Below are 23,189 nucleotides of genomic sequence, written 5' to 3' on the forward strand. Positions count from 1 at the left end.
GGCCCTTTCCTTCCATTCTGCCTGTCAAATACCACCCATTTAACCAGACCCAGTGCATGGGCCATCTTCTTTACCAAGCTTTCTTCTTCCTTTCACCCATTCCCTGAATTGAGAAAACCCTCAGAGGATTTTGATACACCTGTGTTATAGTATGCACTTTTTTCCACCTTTTGTTGTCATCATAAGTGTACCTGTCCTACTGGTTTATAATCCCTTTGAGAGCAGAACCCCATCTTGCACTCTTTACTTTATCAGTGGTGCCTAGAAACTAACTGAATGGAACTGATCAAAATAGTTGTCTTCTGACCATGAATAGAATATGATGGGATATAAGACATACATGTATGGTATGTAAGTAAATTAATACTATAGGCAATGAAAAGAAGATGCAGGAACAATCCAGCCTGACAAACATGGATGCCAAAGTCTATGAATGTTGTAACACCTGTTGTGGTAGAGCAGTGTTTCCCAAAGTGTGGTACCCATACCCCCAGGGGTACGGGAAGAGTTTGGTGGGGGTACGCGTTGCACCGGAGTTTGGTGGGGAGATGCACTGCACCGTGCTTAGCTGCGCCTAATCCTACGTTCTCATGAGTATGAGGGGTACTCAGTGTTATGAAAATTATAGAAGGAGTACACATATGACAAAATTTTTGGAAACACTGTGGTAGATGAAGGACCATCATGAACTGAAGGCATCAGGAAAGGCTTCTTAGATGTCTTTGGAACTTGAACTGGATATTATATTGACATGAAAATTTGAATGAGTATGTAAGAAAGGAAAATACAGAGAAGGCCTGGGGAAAATGAAAAAAAATACAATTGACTACAGCATCTGTGGGTTGGTTTGACACAGCAAGAAGATACTATAATAGTGTCCAATATTTTCATCAAACCTTACCACTTTTAAAGTACTGTCACATATATTACTTTATGTGATTCCATCTACTTACATCTGTAGATTGAATCCTACTCGATTGAAAATATCATTGGCCCTTTGGTTTGGTTCTGTGGATAGAGCACTGGCCTGCAGACCGAAGGGTCCCAGGTGTGATTCTGGTCCAGGATACATGCCTGGGTTGTGGGCTTGATCCCGGGGATGGGATATTCAGGACACAGCCGATCAATGATTCCCTCTCATCATTGATGTTTCTCTCTCTCTCTCCCTCTTCTTCCTCTCTGAAATCGATAAAAATATTTAAAAAAAAAAAAAAAAAAGAAACTAGCATTGCAAAAGAAATTCATTGTGTAAATGATCGAAACACACTTTGGTGGTAACAAGTCTATTTCTACCAAAAGTAATGATGAGGAGGGGTTACTAATGATGGCCATACTGATTTCTAGAGTCCTACGGCGGACACAACACAAAGAGGAGCACACGGTATATCTCAGGATGTGTGCTCAACTCCCACCTCCGATCTAGGAATAATATGATCTGTGATAACCAAGTCAAAGTTCAGTGCCATGGAAAGGCAGTGTGTCTACTAAGTGCCATGTCCCATCTGAGAACACAGCTGTGTGGGCTCAGGCAATTATTTTCTTGTTTAATGATTTCATGACCATCTGAAGATTCGGACTTGATATACAAACCATCTCCCCCCCCACCCAGCCCATTTATGCTGGAAACCTACAAGCTCATCTCCTGGCTCTCCCCAGCATCCGGCAGTGATCATGTCCCGAGTGACGGGTGTTTACCTGAAGGTGAGACGCAGAGTTGAAACCTTGCCCCGGGATTGAAAACCTCTTAGCAATCACCACGAATTTATGTTTGCTGTTGGAAAATTGCTTTGGGAAATGATGTGGATCAGAGAAGTAAATTTCCTGTCAAGATACATTTGAATAGTGAGAAAAGCAAAATGGTGAGTAGGGGGAGGGAAGATCTGTCAGCATTTTATCTCATTTTTATTAATATTCTTTAATATTTGCTGCAGCCTGACTCTGTGAGTCAAACTGTCAGCGGAAGCACCGGACTATTGAGAAGATGTGGGGATTTCTCTAGAGAGGAAGCTTTCCGTTATTGTACGAACAGAAGCTGTCCATAACAGATGTGCTTCCAAGAGCTGGCAGTTTTTAAAAGAATTAGGGTGGAAAGTAAAACCCCACCATGCAGAGAGCAGGAATCCGCTGCCTCTGGACTGGCCCAGACTCTGGCGTGTGTTTCCAGAAATTGCTGTTATACAGTCTGCACAGATGGTGGAGTGCTTGGACTAGCCAGGGAGGGAGGAAGCTTGGCAGGGCACCAGCTCAAAGTACGAGTCTTCTTTTCTTCCCTCCCCTCTTCCCAAAAAGCTGAGCCTGGTAAAAAATAAAAACACAAGCAGACCCTCTTTCCCTCTTTCCCATCTGCTTTCATCCTCGTTCTCCGGGGATTGGTAGCCCCAGGTAAACCAGTGGAGCCCAGCAGACTGCTGACTGTGTACCTGGATTTTGCTGCAGTCAGGGGCTGCTGGGCTGTAGGGTCCGAGAACTCTGTGTCTCATCGGCAGACAGAGAGGAGACCACAGCAGGAGCCTGTGTGGGGGCTCAGAAGAGCAACTCATGCACTTGCGCCAGCGGAGATATGCTGTAATAAGGGGTTATAATTGAACCACGGTCGACTTCTGCCTCTACCTTCTTCCAGGCGTCTACCAGGTACATGCTGTAGGGACAGGCTTGCTTAGAGAAAGAGGACTGGAGATTGAATCTATTGGCAGAACTGGGGAGAAATGTTATTTGGAAAAAAAACACTTTTATAAAAGCAATCACCTGAGGCAAGTCTCTGAGCACCCCTCTGAAGGGATCTTTGTAACCTTAAAAAAACAAAAAAACACACAAATATATTTTATTGATTTCAGAGAGAAAGGGGCAGAGAGATAGAAACATCAATGATGAGACCGAATCACTGATCAGCTGCCTTCTACATGCCCCTCACTGGGGATCAAGCCTGCAACCCAGGCATGTGCCCTGACTGGGAATGGAGCCATAACCTCCTGGTTCATAGGTTGATATTTAACCACTGAGCCACACCAACTAGGCAACATTCTCTTTAAATTAACCCTTTATAGCCACATCTCAGAATCCATTTCTAGAAAGTAGTTGTTTCTAAGACCTTTGAATTCTCTCCTTCTCTGTTTGTATAAACACAGTGTGTTACTACATATTGATGACATGGGGTGGGAACTAACATTACTTGAGAACTTCCTATCAGCTACCACTGTGGCGGACCCAGCACACTCAACCTCTGATCATCTTCCCAGGAACCTGCATTGCAGCCACTGAAGAGATGATATGGCCATTGAAGAGATGCAGGTGCCAAGGTTCAGGGAGCTGAAATGATTACCTGCCTAAAGGGCATTGGACCTGCTGGGTCAGATGTGAGGGACATGTCCCTCCATGGTGAGGGACAAAGTCAAGTGCAAGGGGGGCCCTTCCCACAAGAAATCAACAGTCCAGTTCCCCTCCTGCTATGCAGACTCTCAGCAGAGGCTTAATTCGGAGCAGTGACTAACAGCAGGAGTTTCAGCTCTCGTGGAGGAGAGTTTGAAGCATGTGGTCCTCTGAAGTTGCACTGTGTGGGTGGCAGCCCACACGTCACCACCTCCTCCATCCACTGCTTAAATCTTCGCAGGCAGCACCGCTCTGGAAGTTGTCGCTTACATTATCTGCTTTGATCCTTACCAGATCCTTGTGAAACAGGGTAAAAAGGCATTGTTTCTGAATTTTACAGGCAAGGGAATTGAGGTCCAGAAAGGTGGTGTTTTATCTAAGTCAGTAAATGGCAGAGCCAGGACCAGGGCTCTGCCTATTAATTCCATAGCCAGTAGAATTTTTCTTTTTCTTTTTCTAATACATCCAGACAAAGACAGCTGTGGGAGGTGTTGAGCACATGAGGGGCTGATAAGGCCGAGCTCCTCAAATGAAACTTGGTTTTTCAAATCATCTCTGAATGCCAGTTTTGCCGTATCGAGGAACAGGCCTCCTTTGACCTTTCAGATCCTTAAATTGGTGGCCTGCCAATGTGCTTTCACTTTTTGCTCTTCCCCAGGTTAGCCATTGTCTGTCTCAGTGTTCCTCAAACATTTTTATCCCCCCTCCCCTCAAAGGAGATATTTTGAGAAATGTTCCCAATTGCCCCTCACTCTGAAATGTTAATGCAAGTTCTGTTGTATATCTGCTTCCATACTATATACTCTGTGTTTATCTATGCTTTAGGCACACAAGAAAGTTTTTTTCTTTGCCCTCCCAAGAACCAGTTTTTACCCCCTTGGTTCAGTACTGCTCTCATTGAGAACTCATAGTGTAACTCATAACTACAAACTCAGTAAAAATATTTACAAGAAGGCAGAGGAGAGCCCGATCAGCATGGCTCAGTGGTAGAGCCTTGACCTGTGAACCAATAGGTCATGGTATGATTCCTGGTCAGGGGACATGCCCAGGTTGCAGGGTCAATCCCAGTGAGGAGTTGGGGGAGGTGGTCTTCAGGAGGCAGCCAATCAATGATTCTTTCTCTTCATTGATGTTTCTCTAAATAAAATAAAATAAAATAAAATAAAAAGATGAAGGCAGAAGAAAAGAAGAAAGCGAAAAGAAAAGGCAGGCAGGAAGCAAGAGAGACAGGATAGAGATAAGAAGGAAAGGGAGAAAAACAACAAACTAACAGAAAACAAGTCATCAAAGACACAAAACACAAAGGAGAAGGGGGTCCTCAGTTTCCTTTAGCTACAGCTTTCCTGGTGGTATGATTCCTGTGCTGGGGTTTCATTTTGGCAAAAGCAGGCCCACTGTACCTGTCGAGAGCCAGGGCAGAGCATTCTCCAATCATTCCTTGAGTGGATCACTAGGAACGGGCAGTGGCTTGGAAGCGACTGACCTTTAATATCTAATTTCTGTAGATATAAACCAGTGCGTTCCCTCTGACCAAACAGTCAGCGTGTGTTTGCTGACTACATCTCTAGGGAGGGTGGAAGTTTGATGAGCTCATAACTTTACCTGTTGTTAAGTAACAAAAAAGAGAATGTATTGGAAATGACTCCAACTTTCCTTCCCCTTCTTCTTTTTATTTTTTTTTAATATATTTTATTGATTTTTCACAGAGAGGAAGAGAGAGGGATAGAGAGTTAGAAACATTGATGAGAGAGAATCATCAATTAGCTGCCTTCTGCACACCCCCTACTGGGGATATGCCCACAATCAAGGTACATGCCCTTGACCGGAATTGAACCCGGGACCTTCCAGTCTGCAGGCCGATGCTCTATCCACTGAGCCAAACCGGTTTTGGCATCCTTCCCCTTCTTAACTCCACACCCTGCCTACCAAATTGAGTGACTAGAAGGAAAGCCAGAGACACAGATGAGAGAGGAAAGGCCTGGATGGGTGCAACTGACTCGCCCAAGTGCCAGCAGCAAATCAGCCACAAAGCAGGAACTTGGATTCTGCCTCTGGAAGCCTGAGCCCTGTCCCCAAAGAGAGAGCCCCGCTCCCGTGTGCTCTTTTGTCCCTTAGCTTGCACGAACTGGAGCTGTTGGTGCGCAGAGCAGAAGCATCTTTCCGTAAACACCAGCAAATCCGTTACAGCTGAAGATGTATGCCGAGTGTCCCGGGGGCCAGTATGATTTCATCTCGCCGATATTAAATAAGAGTCTGGGAGCTGGATAACAATCGCACGCTGTGTAGCAGCTTTGCACCTTCAGGAATTGCCTACAGATAGCAAATAGCTCCGATGTGGAAATGAGGTTTGCCATCTTGCCAAACCCCAAGTGAGCAACGCATCCTCGAGTTGGCCCGTGGCCTTGGGTTCCTGTGGAAACTGGAAGACGGTGCCAAACCTGCCCGGGGGGCACAAATGTGTGAGCCTGGACACAGGCAGATGCCAGCAGTGGGTGAATTCACCAGGGCTGCCTGACATCAGTGGTAAAGCCAAAGCAATTAAGAACCAGGACAGTCAAACATGACGGTAGAGAGGCCAGGCCTGAGCCAGTTGCAAAGCTATGAAGGAAGCCACGTGTGCCTGTGGGCCCTCCGACATCAGGGTGCCTCCTTGGGTTCTCCTTGCAGACCCGGGGCTTCAGGAACTCAGAGGGTTGGATCTCATGGTATCACAGAAGACACAGAAGAGACATGGCCTTGGAGTCAGCAGCCCTGTTCAGCTCAGAGCCACCCTGGCTGTGTGACCTGGTTTTTGTTCCTTTGCTATTTTATCTTTTATTAAAAAACAAACAAACAAGCAAAACTCTTATCTAACAAGTATCTGTGCCAGGCCCTGTTCAAAGCATTTTGCAAAGAATAACTCATTTATTTTTTTTATATTAGCTTACTTAATTGTCATAACAATCCTAACTTCACTTTATAGACAAAGGAATTGAGGATCAGTGTAAGTTAAGGCTAAGTAACTTGACAACTTCCCCCAGAATTTGAACCCAAGCATTGTTATCTCCATAGTCAAAGCTTGACACTCCCTACTAGGGTAAGTGTCTTTGGGCAAGTCCTTGAGCCTCTCTAAACCTCAGTTTACCTACCTGTTAAAATAAGCATGTTAATATTTCTCTAGACAAGGAGGGTTGAAGGTTTGTTGCAGGATTTAACTGAGAAAATGTTAAGGATTTAGTGAGGCACCTACTAAGTGCAATAATTTTGCCTCCCTAAATATATAGATATATAGAGGCAAAATTATATAAAATTTTATATATAATTTATATATATTTCATAATATATATAAACCTGTAGCTATGATACACACTGACCACCACTGGGCAGACACTCAAAACAGGAGCCATGATGCACTCTGATCATTTAAAAATAAATGACACCATGGACCTGGCACCAACAAGCCAACACTCGGCTTCCCCCAAGTGGGACACAAGCCACGCCGCCATCCTGGAGCGATACCCCACGAAATCACACCCAACGCTGCCAAGACCCCATGGTGCAAAATGCGGCCCACAGCCCAGCCTAGAAATGGTGGCTGTGAGTGGCGGGTAATGACATCATGTAGCAATGCCTGGCTTCCTCTCCCTAGTAACTAGCCTCCTTGGAGCTTCTTCAGCCCAGGAACCGGACTTGCTTTATAGCCAGGTGCAAACATTTTACAATTTAACCAAATATTTGTGAATCATTTCCCCTTGCCTCATCTCATTTGATCCTCACAGAATACCCGGAGTAGATAGATAGGAGAGTCAGTAGAACCCTATTTTCTTTTCATTAGCAAGATGCAGATAGTGATATTAAAATATTTCTTCTAATTATTATCCTTTCAATGTGCAGGAATCCATACACTAGTATATAGTATACAATCCCCTTACAGGGGAGGGTGCCTTTCATAAATGGATCACACCCAGGGTGAGTCTGGTGGACCTAGACTTTGGCTAATGCCTCACCTTCAGGTCCATTTGTCTATATTTCACTCAATGCATATTTACTTAATGCCTGAACAAGCAATGCTATGCTACTTTGATTGAGTTGAACAATATACATAGAACTAAAAAAGTCTGAGTGATATGTTTCTTTGAGTTACATCTCAATTACAATGTGGTTTTTCCTCTGCTTCCCTATAGTGATTTTTTTGTTTGTTTCTTTATGATTTTTGAAATAGTGTGCAAAAAGAGATCAATCTGATGAGAAACTCAGATTAAAAATGCTCTGGACAGTAGGTGAAGGAGTGAGGCTGAATTCCAAGAAGGATCATTATTTTAAAAATAAAACAGAGACACAGAGCGATTCAATTGCAGGGAAATGCAGATTTCACCACAAATGTAATCACGAAGGTGCAGAGACAGTGAGAGAAAATCACAGAGTGCTTGGTTGTTCTGCAGCTGAGGGACAAAGGACAGCAATGCCTTGGCCAGCTGAAGACAGATTGCTGCATTGTTCTATTAATTGTGCATCGCTTGGCTTTTCCAGACCTTTCCGTGGCAGGCCAATCCAGCTCTCACTCGCCACCATCTCCCTCTTAACCTACAGCTACCTTCACTATCTCTGAGATGGAGGTCCCTGACACACATAATTTGCAATACTGAGAATTGTTAATCATGCTGATGGTGAATACCTACTAATAATAGTACATGATTTAAAAATATATATATTTTTATTGATTTCAGAGAGGAAGAGAGAGGGAGAGAGATAGAAATATCAGTGATGAGAGAGAATCACTGATTGGTTGCCTCCTGCATGTCCCCAACTGGGGATGGAGCCCGAAACCCAGGCATGTGCCCTTGACCAGAATCGAACCCAGGATCCTTCAGTACACAGGCTGATGCTCTATCCACTGAGCCAAAGCAGCTAGGGCAATAGTACATGATTTTTAAAGAGGACACTAGTTTAAGAAGATACAGTATGCTGGAAGATTCAGTCTTTATCCCGGCTTTATTATAAGCCCTGTACACTGTTGACAGATCTAGTCTTACCCATGAGCAATGGCCTGTGTTGTTTCATTGGAGGGGTGGAAGGATGGATCTCCTGTCCAAATGTGCTCGCCCAGCTATTTCAGTACCTGAAATTCTAGCATTGGTGCATTTTCCTTAGGTTATTTCCAACAAAGATCCTTTTGCAGGCTGCACAAACCCATGGGTAGAATTGTGAAGACCATCCATCCATCAATCTCCTACTCGGATTCAGTTTTCTACTTGGATTCAATTTAAAGGCCTGCTGGCAAAGAAGTTGATGTCTCTGGGCCGAGCAAAAAGGGAACATTTTGGAGCTGAGGTATTTGGAAAGAGTTGACATTTTTTTGGATGTCGCTGAGGCCTCCTGGGGCTGCTGTGTCAAAGAAAAGAATGCAAGGCATGAGGCAGGGGTGGGGACACAAGGAGGCAGGGCTGTGACAGTGATGCCAAACACTATCCCGATGGAGAAGGAGTGGGAGTAGGAACAAGGGCACAACGTATTGTCCAGGACTCCTCCTGGGGACTTACTGACATGTGTGTTTTGAGCAGGGCCAGCCCTGTTTCATATGACACAACAAATCAGAGAGGGCAAGGAAGTGGTAGAGTGGGGAGGACACAGAATTTAGAAGAGGCAGCCCTGGGTCCAGGCCTGGCAGTAGCATTGACCTTGGGCAAATCACGTAACCTCTTCTGGTGTGAGACTTCTTGTCTTTAAATAAATGGGACAAGCCTGTGTCTGCCTTGTGAGACTGCCAGGGAGAATTCTAATAAATAAAACAATTCTTTGTAAACAGCCCTTTGTAAACAATGGAGTGCTCAGAAACAGATGACAAGCCCAGCTCTGCTTCCCCATTTTTCTCATAGGTGGAATCAGTGGGGGCTTCCTCACTCAAGACTAATCCCAGCCAGCCCAGCTGGTGGGTCTCAGTGGTTGAGCATCCTCAACCTATGAAGCAGGAGGTCACGGTTCCATTCCCAGTCAGGGCACATGCCTGGGTTGCTGGCTTGATCCCCCCTAAGGAGCCTGCTGGAGGCAGCCGATCAATGATTCTCTCTCATCGTTGATATTTCTATCTCTCTCTCCCTCTCCCTGTCTGAAATCAATATATATATTAAAGACTCACCCTGTACAGTCTAGACTGCAGCCAGCTATATATTTTAAAAAGCCGCAGCCAGACTTGTAGATCTTGAAGATTGCTGAGCTGTGCACGCTTCTGTTCTTGCCTGTGACCTGCTGCTTCTCAACCTTGGCTAAACTTCAGGATCACCTGGGAAGCTTCAAAAAATGCCCTCACCAAAGCCTCACTCCAGGTCAATTGAATCAGACTCTCTTGGTGAGGGACCCAGACATCAGTATTTATTAAAACTCCTACATGGTCCCAATGTACAGCCAGGGTTGAGAAGTGCCCTCTTGGCTAAGTGAGAGAAAGAAGGATGCGGCTAGTCAATGAATACATTTTTCTGATAATGTAGGAGGGCATTGACTTGCCAACATTACAATGAGAAGAAGCAAATAGCCAACCTGATAGATCAGAATAAAGAAAGAAATGACTAAAAAGGATGGAGCCGTGGAGTATGTGTATTGCAGCTTCTTATGGTGATTATTTGAGCAACATAAAGCATACGTCTTGAAAATTTCTCTCTTGCTCTTTCCGTTTTTCCCCTCTCTCCTCCTCTTATCCCTCTCCTCCCACCTTGCCTTTTATTTTCCTCAATATTCCCTCTTCCCTCCCCCCTTTTCATTTTATAAAGGGCTCTGAACTCCTAATAGTCATTGTAACCACTTACTCACAATGTAGTAAGTTATTTTAGGAGTCCTGTACAAATGTTTTGCTGTGCTGCTTCTCTGCCCCTCCCCCCCTACCCCAGTGGCATTCATCAGATTTTTTAATTTTTTTTTAAATCGGGTCTACTTCCCAGCACATCCCGTGTCTGCGCTCTCACGTGTGGGTGAGTGTGAGTGAGTGTATCCTCTCTAGGATTTCCTTTTGTCTGTTCCTGAACATTCTGAAAACCCTACTTTCCCGCCTACACATGCCTGTGCTTGCTCATCTGTTTTCCAGCATGCCCACCTCCTCCCTGAGGCCCTGTCTCTGGGTGGCTTTTTAATCTACCTTTTCTCATTCCCATGCAGGCGAGCCTGATGAAGCAGGATTTTTGGGGAATGGGAGTGGAGGGGAATTTTCATTTTCTGGTGAAGTGACACCAGCTTGACTACTGCATTTGTTTTGTGTTGTATTCTTGGTAGGTGGTTGGGGCGGGGGGGCGGGGGGGGGGGGTAACATTGGAAGCCCAGACTGGAAGATTCCCAGGGAATGCCTAGATGAAAGCCCATTCAGTAAGACCTTACCAGAGAAATGAACCCAAGGCAAGTGAGCAAGAGCACCAGCTTTAGCCCAGCCAGCGTGGCTCAGTGGTTGATTGTCAACATATGAACCAGGAGGTCACGGTTCAGTTCCCAGTCAGAACACATGCCCCACTTGAAGGCTGGATCCCCAAGGTGGGGCATACAAGAGGCAGCTGATCAATGATTCACTCTCATCTTTATATTTCTATCTCTCTCCCTCTCCTTTTCTCTCTGAAACATACAGATGCACACACCCAGGCACATGCACTCGCACACACACATGCACACACCAGCTTTAAAGGCCACACTTCTCAGTTCTGGACACTGAATTCCCAGAGCACACACTGGATCTGGCCTGCAGAGTGTTTGATCAACCAGGACCATTTGAATGTGAACTGACTTCTCAGATTCCCTCATCATGTCATATGCTCATGAACTTCTGCTGGTCTGGCCCCAAATACATCCCAATTTGTAATGCCTGCGTCTCTAGACCATCCTGTTTCTAAGGTCTGAGATCATTTCCTTGATTAATATGTCTGCCTACTCACTAGACTAACTATGTTGATTTTTTAAATGGAAGCCCAGACTTGGTCAAAGAAAGAAAGAACTCAGGAAGGTGGCCCACCTTCTAAAAGCAATGTCAAGTGTCTCATTTTCCTTCTTCCACTGTTAACTTGATTTTTTTCCTGTCCCTAAATGAGATACTGCCTTTTTTTTTTTAAGTGGGTCAATTGAGGGTTCTGACGAGGATTGTCCCACTTACTTTAAGTCCTGTCATATGTTCTTTGGACTTCTAAGTTAAAAAGCAGGTCCTCCTGCTCATCAGCAACCAACATGAGGCTTTTTAACTTAGAAGTCCAGTTCTGTGGCAAGGAGGAGGAGGATGAAAAGAGAATTGATCTGAGTGAACCTGTGCTGGCTCTGGTCAGAAAGGCCGGCGCCCAGGACAGGACTTAGACAGCTTCATGCTTTAGACTGAGTGGCAGAGTTTCTCAATCTTGACACTTAGGCCAAATTATTCTTTGTTTTGTTGTTGTTGTTTTTGTTTGTTTGTTTTGGGGGGGATTTCCTTTGCATTGTAGTATGCTTAGAGGGATCCATATCCTTCACCCACTGAAGGCCTCCACTCCCCATGTATAAAAATCAAAGATGTTCCCAGATATCACCAATTATTACTTGGGTGGCAACTTTGCCCCTGGTTGAAAACCACGTTGTCTAGGAAACAGTCCATTTAATAACCAAGAAAGAAATGTAAATAAACCCCCAACATTAATAGTTGCCTATATCTGGAGGATAGTTATATACTCTCTGACTCAAAAAATCCTCTAGTTAGAGGTTGGGATGGTTAATTACCTGGATATTTCTGCTTCTGGAAGCCTATGAGAGGTCTCCTCTCTTGCCAGTGGTCCATATTGCCCGATTACCATAAGCCAAAGCAAACAAAGGCATGAGAATTGCAGGATTCAAACACAGCACCCATGTCACCCAACATGAATATGGTGAGCCTACTCCCTGTGGCCAGGCTAGTCTGAGGCTCTTTGCTGGTGAAGGAGAAAAGGGGATCACCATTCAAGGAAAGAAGACAGAGGGTGCAGTGAAAAGGGTCCCAAATTGAATATCAGGGCCCCCAGTTACTAGCTGGGTGACTTTGCACCAAGTATTTAACCTCTCTACGCCTCAGTTCCCCATGTAAAGATAAGGTTCCTGGAACTCTCTTGTCTTTTGAAATCTACATAAGGCTCCCATACCAAGTAACCACTCAATGATTTAATTCATTCCCTCCATCTCATTTATATCTCCAGCTAAACCTTAAGGATGAAATAGCCAAGCCCTTGGCTTTGAGCAGAAAACCAAAGACATTTCAAAATTGTGCCCAGTGGAGGAAGGCTAGAAGATGGTACCCAGTGAGGAGTAAGAATTTTACCTTCTGGATCCTTGGGAAAAAATCAGAGTAGAGCATTTTTTAACATAAAAAATATATATGTTACCTAACCCTGAGGTGGAACTCATTAGTGAGGAGCATACTCTCAAAAGAATGCATTGCCATCTGCTCACTCTTACCACCAGGGAGCTCTTACTCCCCTGTGGCAAAAGAGCCCAGCTCTCCCAGCATGCAAAGCTCCTGCCAACTCATTAACTAATGCCTGGAAATACCATCAGCCCACTCAGTCCTTTATACCTTAATTGTGACTAACTTGTCAGGTCCCTTCCCGAGTACAGGTTTAAGCCTAGAAGAACAAAACAAGGGAGTGATTAATGCTGGAGGATAGTTATATAATGCGATCATTTGTGTAGTTATATGTGTGGAGATACATATATATATAGCAATTTATATGTTTGCACGTGTGGTTATGTCTATGTCATGGCTTGCACATCTGTGTGTGTGTGTGTGTGTGTGTGTGTGTGTGTATATCCCTCAACCTCTGTCAAAATGCATTTCAGAAACCTGTTTAATAGTCATATTCATGCTATTTGACATTTCATCAATGGCAAACCCGAGTCAGCCATCATAACCACCGGTCCAGAAGAGAAAAGTGGGGTTTATTTGAATTACCCCAAGTCATTGGCATACCCATTGTCCAAAGCAGAGAGAAAGCCTGCTCTTTCAAGAATGTTCTCTGGGAGAGGGGCATGCCTTTCTTCTTGCCAAGATGGGTAATCCACCATTGCCCTCTTGCAGGTGGCAGATAGAATGGGCACCCAAGTTGCTGGCAATCTACTCATATAACCTGGAAACATAGGCGGCCCCGTCCAGTGATCTGTGTGCAGTTGCTCAGGGAACGTTAGAGGACCAGCAAGTGGTGTTTGCCCTCTGATCACTGACACATCCGCACAAATGTGCTGTTGGTGCTAAGTCACACCAAATGTCAGCCTTCCTGCAGGCAGGGAGGAAAGGTAAGTTGCTCACACCTGGAGGAGCTCGGGAGGATATAAAAATAGATTAAAACAATTTCTTATTCCCAGAATAACCTTTCCTTTGCAATAGCAACTTTTTAGGTATGGGTGTGGGACAGCTGGCCTCAAGGATCAGGGCTGAAGACTAAGTGTCAGGTTCATCTTTCCCCTGAGCAAGGCCACAAGCTGGGTTGCATTTAACTTGCTCCCTCTGACCCAACCCAAAACACTACCAGGGCTAAGACTGGGGTGAGAGTGTCATTTCTCATTTGAAAAGACTTCTTCTTCTATATAAATATTTGAAACACCTCTACACTCTGGCTGAACTTTAATATGCTGGGAAGGTACTGCAGATGGAGGGTTAATTCATCATGATTCCCCAGGAGATACATGAACTGTGGCCTTCAATCCTTTTCAGATGGCACAGGATAATGAGATTAGCACCCTCTGTGGGAAGAACTAAAAAAAGAGGTGCTGCACCTTTAAAAATGAGATTCTCTTTTAAATGCTCAGTAGTTTGCTTCCAGGGGTCAGAGCAAGTTTCTGAAAGCTGAAAGATTAATTAATTTGAGAAAGAAAAGATTTCAAGTGTCACAGAACTTTAGTTAAAACTACCCATTTCCCTTATTCTCGCCTTCCCCTGCCCCCTTGCCATTCTCTGAACCAGGAGGCACGGGGGCATGAAATAATGAGCGCTAAATACCTCCATTTGTGTGGAAAACATATTGACCTGCCTACAGAGACACACAACGCAGACATACAGATAGATGCACACAGGCCAAGTGAGAGCACAGCGGGCTATCATCCCTTCTCCATGTCTCAGGTTGCAGATTCCTCTTTATAGGGGTCATTCATCACATTCACATGGACTTAAGATCTCCTATGTATGTGTAAATTAGTCATATGAGGGGTGGGTGCTGCAGCAGAAAACAGCGTGATTTTCTTCTCACTCTTTTCTTGGGGCCACATTGAAAAAAAAAAAAAAGAAAGAAAGAAAGCCTTGGGGATAGGCAATAAAACTCTGCAGTTTCCGATATTTCTGTTGCTAGGGGGCAGGGGACCTGTGGTTCAGATGTTTGCCAGAAGGGCTTCATTGCTAGAAGAGTTCCCTGTAAGCACACCAGCCCAGCCCTGAATGCACCAAATCAGAGCAGCTTCTGGCACTGAAATCCAGTAGTTTTCCTAGGAGGAAGCTAAATCAGTGGAATCCTAAATTTATTTCAATTGCCAGAATTTGGGGATTTTTTTTTTTCCTCTCCCCCCAAAAAATGTATGTCTTCTTCTGGAAAGGTCTCATTAGTGGAATTTAAGATGGGAGACATCCCCAAGAGCCCCCTGTCCCTGCTACCCCCACCCCCACCCCCAGTTTAAAACAGCAGCCCCAAATGATTGTGCTTAGACCAAAGCCAGACCCCCTCCTCAAAGTTCTCAAACAAGGTACCTCTCTTCTAGAACATAATGTCATGTTTTAATTACCAACAAAGCAGGATGAAGTTTCCTAAGCCTGTCTGTGTATGGAGTGGGGGAGGCGGGTGGCTGTCTCCCAAGGCTTAACATTTTCCGAGATATCTGTGATTTCTCTTGAAAGGGCCTCTTAGAAGCAGTATTGTTAAGCATATGGGTTTCTGGAGGCAGAAATCTACTACCAATCTACAGTTTAAGTAAATCTCAGAGCAATGCTATTCTGCATTTCAAACAGCTGATTGTGCCTCGGTAGGTAGGGGGTGGTGGCATTTGCATTTGGGGAAGGAAATGTTGGGGTAGGTCTTTCCAATCCTTTTCCTGCTATATGGATTTATCTCTTGAGAGGGAGGGAGGGAAGGAGGGAGGGAGGGAGATATATATATATATATATATATATATATATATATATATATATAGAGAGAGAGAGAGAGAGAGAGAGAGAGAGAGAGAGAAGGGAACTAGAAAAATGCTAGTCTGTAGGCTCCTTCAGAGGGGTGAGCCACCTGAGTTTGAGAGAAAGACTTCTGGACATGGACAACCTTGGTTCCGTGTTCACCATCTGCCATCCATGACAGTTTATTTCAATCATACATTGGCTTCAATGGTTAGCGAGTGAAAGACCCCTCCCATCCAACACGCACACTCCTCCACCTCCTTTCCCACACCCCCACCAAGGGATACTCTTCAATACACAGCCTACATCTCAAAATTGGTCCTGGGAACCCAGGGAGGGTGGGAAGGGGCAGTCATTGGTCCGACAAGGAAAAAAGCGAAACAACACAGGGAAAGTGAGCATTTCGCAGAAAGGCTGTCTGAGAAGAGGGAGCTCTTGTCCTGGATTAACAAACTGACCCCATCTCAGTAAAGCATTCAAATGATGACCTTCTCCCCACCCCCACCCCACCCCACACACATCCCTCCCTTCTGCGTCCTGTCTGCCCCTGACCTCTCCTGCTCCCAAGCATTGCCCATAGGAGGCAGGATTGTTGGGACTGCTCCCCCCAGTAACGAGGAGGGTGCTGTCCCCGCTGAGAGCCTGCGCGGGCTGCAACCTTAGCAATGTGCTCTCGAAAGCACAGCTCTCATCAGCAGACATTTGAATCATCTCATTCCCCTCAGTCAGCCCTCAGAGAGCGAGAGCTGAGAGGCTGGCTCTCTCTCAGAGAAAAGAATAGGAGAAAGGGCACAAGTGCTACTATGCCTGGTGACTCAAAGGCATAGGAGAAATATAAACCAGTGGCATTCGGGGCTGAGATTTTGAATTGATCTGAAAGATAGTTATATTAAGTGCAAAAAAAGGGGGGTTTCTCATTAACAGGGCGAACTGTCTGGCGCTGCCTTCCAAAAGCTATTTGCAGTGATCTCTGCCTTAAAGGCCAGGCAGGGATGCTCAGCCTTCAGTCACCTTTCTCTGGCTTTAAAGTGGCTGGATTGCATCGCACACCCTGAAAATAGTAGAAAGGGTATGGCTTTTTTTTTCTTTTTTTCCCCTAAATCCTTAGTCATGTGGAGAAAATCAGCCTGATAAGCTCTGTTTGTGTTTCTTCATATTTCAAATTGAGTCTGACCACTTTGATTCTGAATGTATGGATCTTCCCTCTGGCCCCTAGCCGCCCCCCTCCCCCCTTCAAACCTCCCCCCTCCCCCCTTTCCCCCTCTCCCCCTCTCCCCCCTCCTTCTCAGATAAGGAAATTGTAACTGTTGCTTCTCTTTTCACATAGGTAACAATTCATTTAGGTTACTCCAGTCTGTAAAAACTGTAAATGCTATTTTATTTTAAACATTTACCAAAAAAAAAAAAAAATCAATGATTGGTACCTTTTTACACTCTCAGATTCCTGAATATGGACAGATCTTCAAAGGGAGGAAGGAGTTCTCATATGAAATTTAAGATAGACTGTCCTGAAGGTTGTTGGGGTGGGCTTTTTTTTTGTTGTGTTTTATTTCGTTTTTGTTTTTAAGACACAATAAAGCTAAAATGTCAAGTCTCTGGGAGCGATCCCCTTACAGTTTCAGTCCAGGAGTGGATCAGAGCTTAGACCAGGAGACCCCAGCCCGGCTGGCTGCCCAGGAGTATTTGGTAGCGCGCAGGTTGAGAACCACGGGGGACCATCACACCTCGCATTCCCTGGCGGGCTGCTGGTGGCAGGTGCAGGAGCCGTACTCATTGATGATCACCAGGGCCCCCTCGATGTGGTTGGGTTTGTAATCAACGTAGTACTCCTGGGCGGACATGGCAGCCATCTGATGCATGGTCTGTTTCTGCTTTTGCTTCCTGCGCTGCGTGACAAAGCACTGTCTGAGCTGCCGGAGGCTGGCGGGGAAACACTTCCAGGAGACATAGAGCACCAGGACCACGATCAGGAAGGAGAAAATGAGGGCCATGGTGCCCGTGACCACCTTGTGGATCTGCACGGCGTTTTCCGCGTGCTCGCCGCCAGGGAGAGCCACCGTGGCCGGCTCCTCCGTGCCGTCGGGGGGCGGCCCCTCCCCGCCGCCGTCCGTGCGCGAGGTGGCAGAGCCGGCGGGGGCGCCCGGGTCGCTGTGGTTGGTGAAGGCCGAGAGTAGGTGGTCGCCGGTGGGCTCGGCCCCCTCCTCGCACAGGTGGAAGGCGTACACGGCGTCCAGGACGTCCTCGCCCTGCGCGTACTCGGGGCTGGCGCACTGCAAGTTGCCATCGTAGCGGCCCTGGAAGCTGCTGAGCCACGAGGCCAGGGCGCACACGTTGCGCCCGCAGTCCCACAGGTTCCCGGCCAGGGTGATGCTGGCCAGCGACTTCCAGGCGTCCAGGATGCGGGGCTCCACATAGGTGAGTCGGTTGGAGTCCAGCTGCAGGGACTGCAGGCGGGGCACGGTCTCGAACACGTGGGGCTCCATGTACTCGATCTCGTTCCCGGACAGGTCCATGCTCTCCAGGTTCCACACCCAGTCCAGCGAGCTGACCACGACGGCCACCTTGTTCCTGCGCAGGCAGATCGAGTGCAGGGACAGGAGGCGCGGGAAGTGGGCGAAGTTCACCTTGACCAAGTCGTTGTGCTCCAGGTGCAGCTCGGTGAGCTTGAACAGGCCTGCGAAGGAGTTGCGCGCCAGGCTCTTGAGCTGGTTGTATCCGAGGTCCAGGAACTTGAGGCTGCGGCAGTCCTGGAAGATGCGCACGGGCACGAACTGGAGCGCGTTGGACCGCAGGTGCAGGGTCGTGAGCTTCCGCAGCCCGTGGAAGAGGTCGGGCGCCAGCGCCTGCAGCCGGTTGTGGGACAGGTCCACGCTGCGCAGGTTGGGCATGGGCCGGAAGGTGGTGTTGGCCAGCTGGGTGATCTGGTTGGAGCTCAGCGTGAGCTCCTTCACCCGGCGCAGTTTCTGGAAGGCGTCCCCTTGCACCGAGCGGATGCGGTTGTGATCCAGATAGAGCCACGTGAGCTGCATCAACCCCGCGAACTGGCCGGCGCGCAGCTCCGAGAGGCCGTTGTGGCGCAGGGACAAGCCCAGCAGGCCGGACAGGTTGCGGGGCGCCTCGGTGAGGTTGAGCGCCTCGCAGTACAGCAGCCGCCCCTCGCACCGGCACAGCTGCGGGCACCCGCTGGGGGCGGCGGGCAGCATCTGAAAGCAGGCCCCCAGCAGGCACACGACCACCCCCGAGGGCCTCCTCAGCAGCCAGTGTAGACAGAGCCCGAGCAGCAGGAAATCCATTAGCGAGAATCTTTCCACAGAGGCTGGAGAATGTCCATTGGAAGCGCTCGGTCAGAAATCTACATCATATTTTATTCCGAGGGAGAGAGGGAGCGGGGGATGGGGTGGGGGTGAGGGGGGGGGGGAGAAAAGGGCACAAAAAAAATCAAATAAATGTATCGAAATAAAAGAAGGACCCCCCCTCTTCCCCAAAGCCACACGTTCACCTCGTAAGCATGCAGAAAGCTGGGCAGCATACAAAGTTCACAGCCACGGAAAGATCAAAGAGATGGTGATTTGGTCCATGTTAGAGGCTGCAGCAAAAGAAAAGGGAGGGAGAAAAAAAAATCTTCGGGGAAGGGGAAAGAATTTAATTAAAAAAGTGTCTTACCCACCCTTTTCCAGAGAGTGACAACCTCCATTCAGCTGCCGGCTTTGTGTGCGGGCTAATTAGATGCAGGGCGAGAGAAGACCCCTCTGTGTGTCCGCGGCCGCCCCGCTCCGCGGCCGGCGGAGCTGGCAGGCGCACAATGTCTCACTTTGCTGCTGGGCTCGGCTCTGGGCGCCCGGGGCTGCCAGGGCGGCTGGAGAGGCGGGGAGGCGACTTCCAGGACCCGCAAGTTTCCCAACTACGTGCCGGAGCCGCCGGGCTTCGCCTTCCTGCAGCCGCCGTCCTTCTCCTCGGCTGCTCGGGCTGCTGTGACGTGGTGGTGGGGGAAAAACACTCCAAACTCGGGGCTCGCGACTCCCCAGGATCTGACCGTCTGGCGGATGTCCGTCATTGGGAAGGACCACTGACCGGCGCCACCTTGGAGTCCGCGGAGACAGCCTGCCATTCGCGCCCGGGGCGGCTGCGGGGAGCGGGCTGGCTCATGCTTTGCGGGCGGCGGGGAGGTGCGGGGCGAGGGCGCGGGCGCGGGGCGCGGGGCGCGGGGAGCGGCGCCCGGGCTCCCTGCCTCCGCCGGGCTGTGTGCGGCGCGAGCCTGCACCGGCACCTCCTGCTCACTGCGTGTCGTAAGCTGCTCACGATTGTGCGTCTTCCCGGAGCACCTCAGACATGGGCAGATGGAAAAGGGGTGGGCAGAAAACCAACATTTCACCGAATCACCAAAGTAATATATGTTCTTGGATGCAATGGAAAACACTTTCGCCGTTTCTGCCCATATTTCTCTCTCTCTCTCTCTCTCTCTCTCTCTCTCTCTCTCTCTCTCTCTCTCTCTCTCTCTCTCTCTCTCTCTCTCTCTTTCTCTCTCTCTCACACACACACACACACACACACACACACGGGTGGGGGAGGGTGGGGGCCGGGATGGGGTCGCAGGGTCCGCAGTAAGATATCTCCAAGTGGGAAACTGGATTATTCTGTTCTCTCCCCACCGTCTTTCCCTTTTTGGGATATTCCCCCTCCCACTTTAAAGCTGCCTACGTGTATGGGATACGCAGGGATCTGTGGAGAAATCAACATTTGGTTCTTTGCTTTAGAAAAGCAACTTGGGAGAAGAGAGAGGAAAGCAGTGACTGCGGGGGGCTTGGCTAAGATTCCCTCCCCACTCCCTCCTCCTCCCCCCCACACTCCCCTGGGCTCCGGAGTTGTGCAGCCAGCCAGGCTTCTAGGTGGCAGGTGGGGGGAGCTTCCCACGGGTTTGGGAATCCTTCCTGGTCCTGGTGGTTTGAGACCCAGAGCTGCAGAGGTGTAGGTCTGTTGACAGGGAGTCTTGCCTGAGATCCCACAGGGGCTTCCCCAGGCTCCATGGATCTGGGGTCTGTGGTGGATTACTGGAGAGGGATTCCGCTGTGTGTGTGTGGCACAGGAGGTGGCTGCTAGTGGGGATCACAGCGCCCTGCGGTGCACTCTGCTCTGGGAGAAGGTGCTAGAGGAGCCAAGAGGGGTGGTTTACCATAACGGTGCCTCCTCCCTCCATACACACATTCCTAATTAAACTTTGAGACTGTGTCTTCTAAGTTGGAAGAGGTCTCTGCCTGATGATTTCCATTCACAGTCAAGAATAGATGGGGGTCTTACAAGGAACAAACTCTCTTTTACCAACTAGCTGGGGTAGGAGGGTCTGCATTGCTATTGGGAGGGACCCGTTGGCCACCTTTAAAAATAACTCAAAGATGGCAGAGAAACTGCTGAAAATGAGTATGGGCAAGCTACTTCTTCTATGTTTTAATTTGATTTGATTTGATTTGATTTTTGAGGGAGAGACAGAAAGAGAGAACACTTGATGTGAGGGAGGGGATCTAGCCTAAAACCCTATGTGTCTGTGACCCTTCAGTCTATGGGCCCGTACTCTATCCAGGGAGCCAAACCAGCTAGGGTAAACCTACCTTCTTGACAGTGATGCCCAAGGAAGTGACAGGGAGACTCACACATGAATCTCCAACCCCTCTCTTCGAGTCTCCATCATTGGTGCCTCTCAGGAACTGAAAATAGTGGGCCTTTTCTGTTACAGATGCTCACTTTGGTAAGAATGAACTGGATTACCAAAGCTCCCATGTGGGTTCAACTTTGGGCAAGTAACTGGGTTGGTCTTAACATTCAAGCTGAAGATACTAACTCGTGAAACCACAGCACAGTCTCCAACGACTGGTAGCACATTTCAGGAAGTCCTATTAACAGGGACATGCATCATCCCATTTTGTATTTTGAGCCCTGCCCTGGTCATTTGTCTCTGAGATGCATCCTCTCATGGAAAGGAAAACAAACCCTAAATGCCCTAGAAGTCCTATGTTGTCTTTAGGAACCAGAATAAACATTAGAAAACCAAATCCTTCATTTTGAGGAAACTGAGGCACAGAATCATCAGGCAGTTCTCCACAGTTGCACAGCTGTTTCTGCCATAGACGGGTTTGGGCTGTCCCAAACCAAAGTGATCTTTCTTTGCCATTTTTTTATGGTTGCCATCTCCATCGCTCTTGCCTCCTCTCTAACTCTAGACTGGGCACCTGCAGGCTTTGTCCTGGCACCTCCAAGTTGCTGCAGAACACTTTAACAGAAAAACAGTTCCACCGTCAAGTGTGTTCACCTCTTGCCAAGACAATTATTCCTGACAGCAGGCTGGCTGATTGAGCCATAACTCTAAAGGGCTGGGGAGGAGGGCAGGCAGGGGCAAACACTGGCTAACCATTCAGCAAGCGCTGTTGAGTGCCAGCCACCCAATCCCCATGGCTGCTAGGAAGAATAGCCTCCCAAGGCAGGCAGCTTGGCAAAGTGGTGATGGCGCCTGCCAAATGGGCAAGAACAGGTCCCACTTGGACGCCACTTGATTTGTAGATCTGGTACAGAGAGGCAGACAAGAGTTGAGTGTTGGCAAGAAAGAAAGAGAATAAAATGAAATTGACTGCATTTATGTCTGAGTTTTCTTCTAAGTATGCTACTCAAAACATAGAGGATGTGTTTAGGCTCTAATGAAGATACATATATTGCTTTTCACATTAGTGTCCTGCAGATCATCTCGTCTGGATGGTGTCTTTAAACCTTTCCCACCTCTAGTGTGGCAGGTTTGCATCTTTCCTATGGTTTTAAAGCCCTTGGCAGAACTGTATACATTAACAGATTGAAATGAGCTTTATTGAAATTTAGCTATTCTAAGTCATCTAAGTTGCAGAATCCCAGTTTATTATGTATTTAAAGCATACCAGCACTGATTAAATCAATGCAAATTAGGTTAAGTAAGAACAACATGAATCAAGTGTTTCAGCGAAGTTGAGTCGAGAAACGACAACTCTTGAGTCACCACAGCAAGCTGATATGGCTGTTTTTCACGAGTTTTAATTTCATGTTTTTTAGGGTCCAGCATACACACAAAAAAATTGTTTTAAAAAGAAAAGAACTCAACTAAAGTTCTCATTTTTCTCATGTTTAACCTTACTTTTTTTTCTTTTCAACCTGTGAGAAAATCTGATTCAGGTTATAATGTGCCTGTTGTGTGTGTGTGTACTTGATCAGGCTCCTCTCTTGAACTAACTACAGGTTTCTGTCAGCAAACGTTTTTCCTTCAGTGTTAGAGGCTGGTGAGAGATGCATAAGCTTAGAGACCACCTTTTCCATTTTTCATGTTTGTATGGGGAAGGAGCTTGAGCCAGTCTTGCTGAACCACCATAGCAGTGGGGCTTCAAGAAAACCACCCCAAGCCAGTAGGCCAACATATGATTGGGACTGGGGTAAGAAAAGGTAAGAATCTTGAAAACGTGGATCCAACAAATAGAAAGGGACTCTGGGTACTGGAAGTGTGAATTGATTGCCAAAACAGATCTTGGATCTTGGAATTAAGAGGGAGTAGACGAGCAAGCTAGTGTAGCTGGAGAGGCCAGACTCATAGCTTGGGGAAGAGGTAGTGATTTATTCCTCTTCTTCTAAAACTTAGACATTAACTTTTGTGTAATAAATCCTCCTGCTTTTCCTTGGTACTTCTTGCTGGGAGAGGGAGGGGAGACAGTGGTCACATACAATCTCT

General features: G+C 47.3%; 2 protein-coding genes across 8 annotated transcripts in view; one reads left to right on the forward strand and one right to left on the reverse strand.

The window, feature by feature from the left end:
* The window catches only part of CTNNA2 (catenin alpha 2), a 1,072,635-nt gene that overhangs the window by 695,999 nt on the left and 353,447 nt on the right, over positions 1 to 23,189 (forward strand). The gene's annotated exons all lie outside the window — the stretch shown is intronic.
* LRRTM1 (leucine rich repeat transmembrane neuronal 1) lies at positions 16,819 to 19,924 on the reverse strand. 6 transcript variants are annotated; one of them, XM_084900162.1, is made up of 3 exons: positions 19,125 to 19,924; positions 18,957 to 18,975; positions 16,819 to 18,809 (listed from the first exon to the last, which is right to left on the reverse strand). In XM_084900162.1, exon 3 carries the CDS (start codon positions 18,748 to 18,750, stop codon positions 17,176 to 17,178), a length of 1,575 nt encoding a protein of 524 aa, XP_084756288.1. In that variant the 5' UTR covers positions 18,751 to 18,809; positions 18,957 to 18,975; positions 19,125 to 19,924; the 3' UTR covers positions 16,819 to 17,175. The 6 variants fall into 6 exon arrangements, with proteins under 6 accessions (XP_084756288.1, XP_084756289.1, XP_084756285.1 ...); XM_084900163.1 differs by having other exon boundaries at positions 19,121 to 19,924; XM_084900159.1 differs by having other exon boundaries at positions 18,957 to 19,043; positions 19,125 to 19,923.

This window comes from Pipistrellus hanaki (assembly GCF_964339955.1).
Source record: "Pipistrellus hanaki genome assembly, chromosome: 12".
NCBI lineage: Eukaryota > Metazoa > Chordata > Mammalia > Chiroptera > Vespertilionidae > Pipistrellus > Pipistrellus hanaki.

What these genes read in the sequence shown, in the direction of transcription:
- LRRTM1 (XM_084900162.1), bottom strand. Translation starts at nt 18,750, where the DNA reads ATGGATTTCCTGCTGCTCGGGCTCTGTCTACACTGGCTGCTGAGGAGG.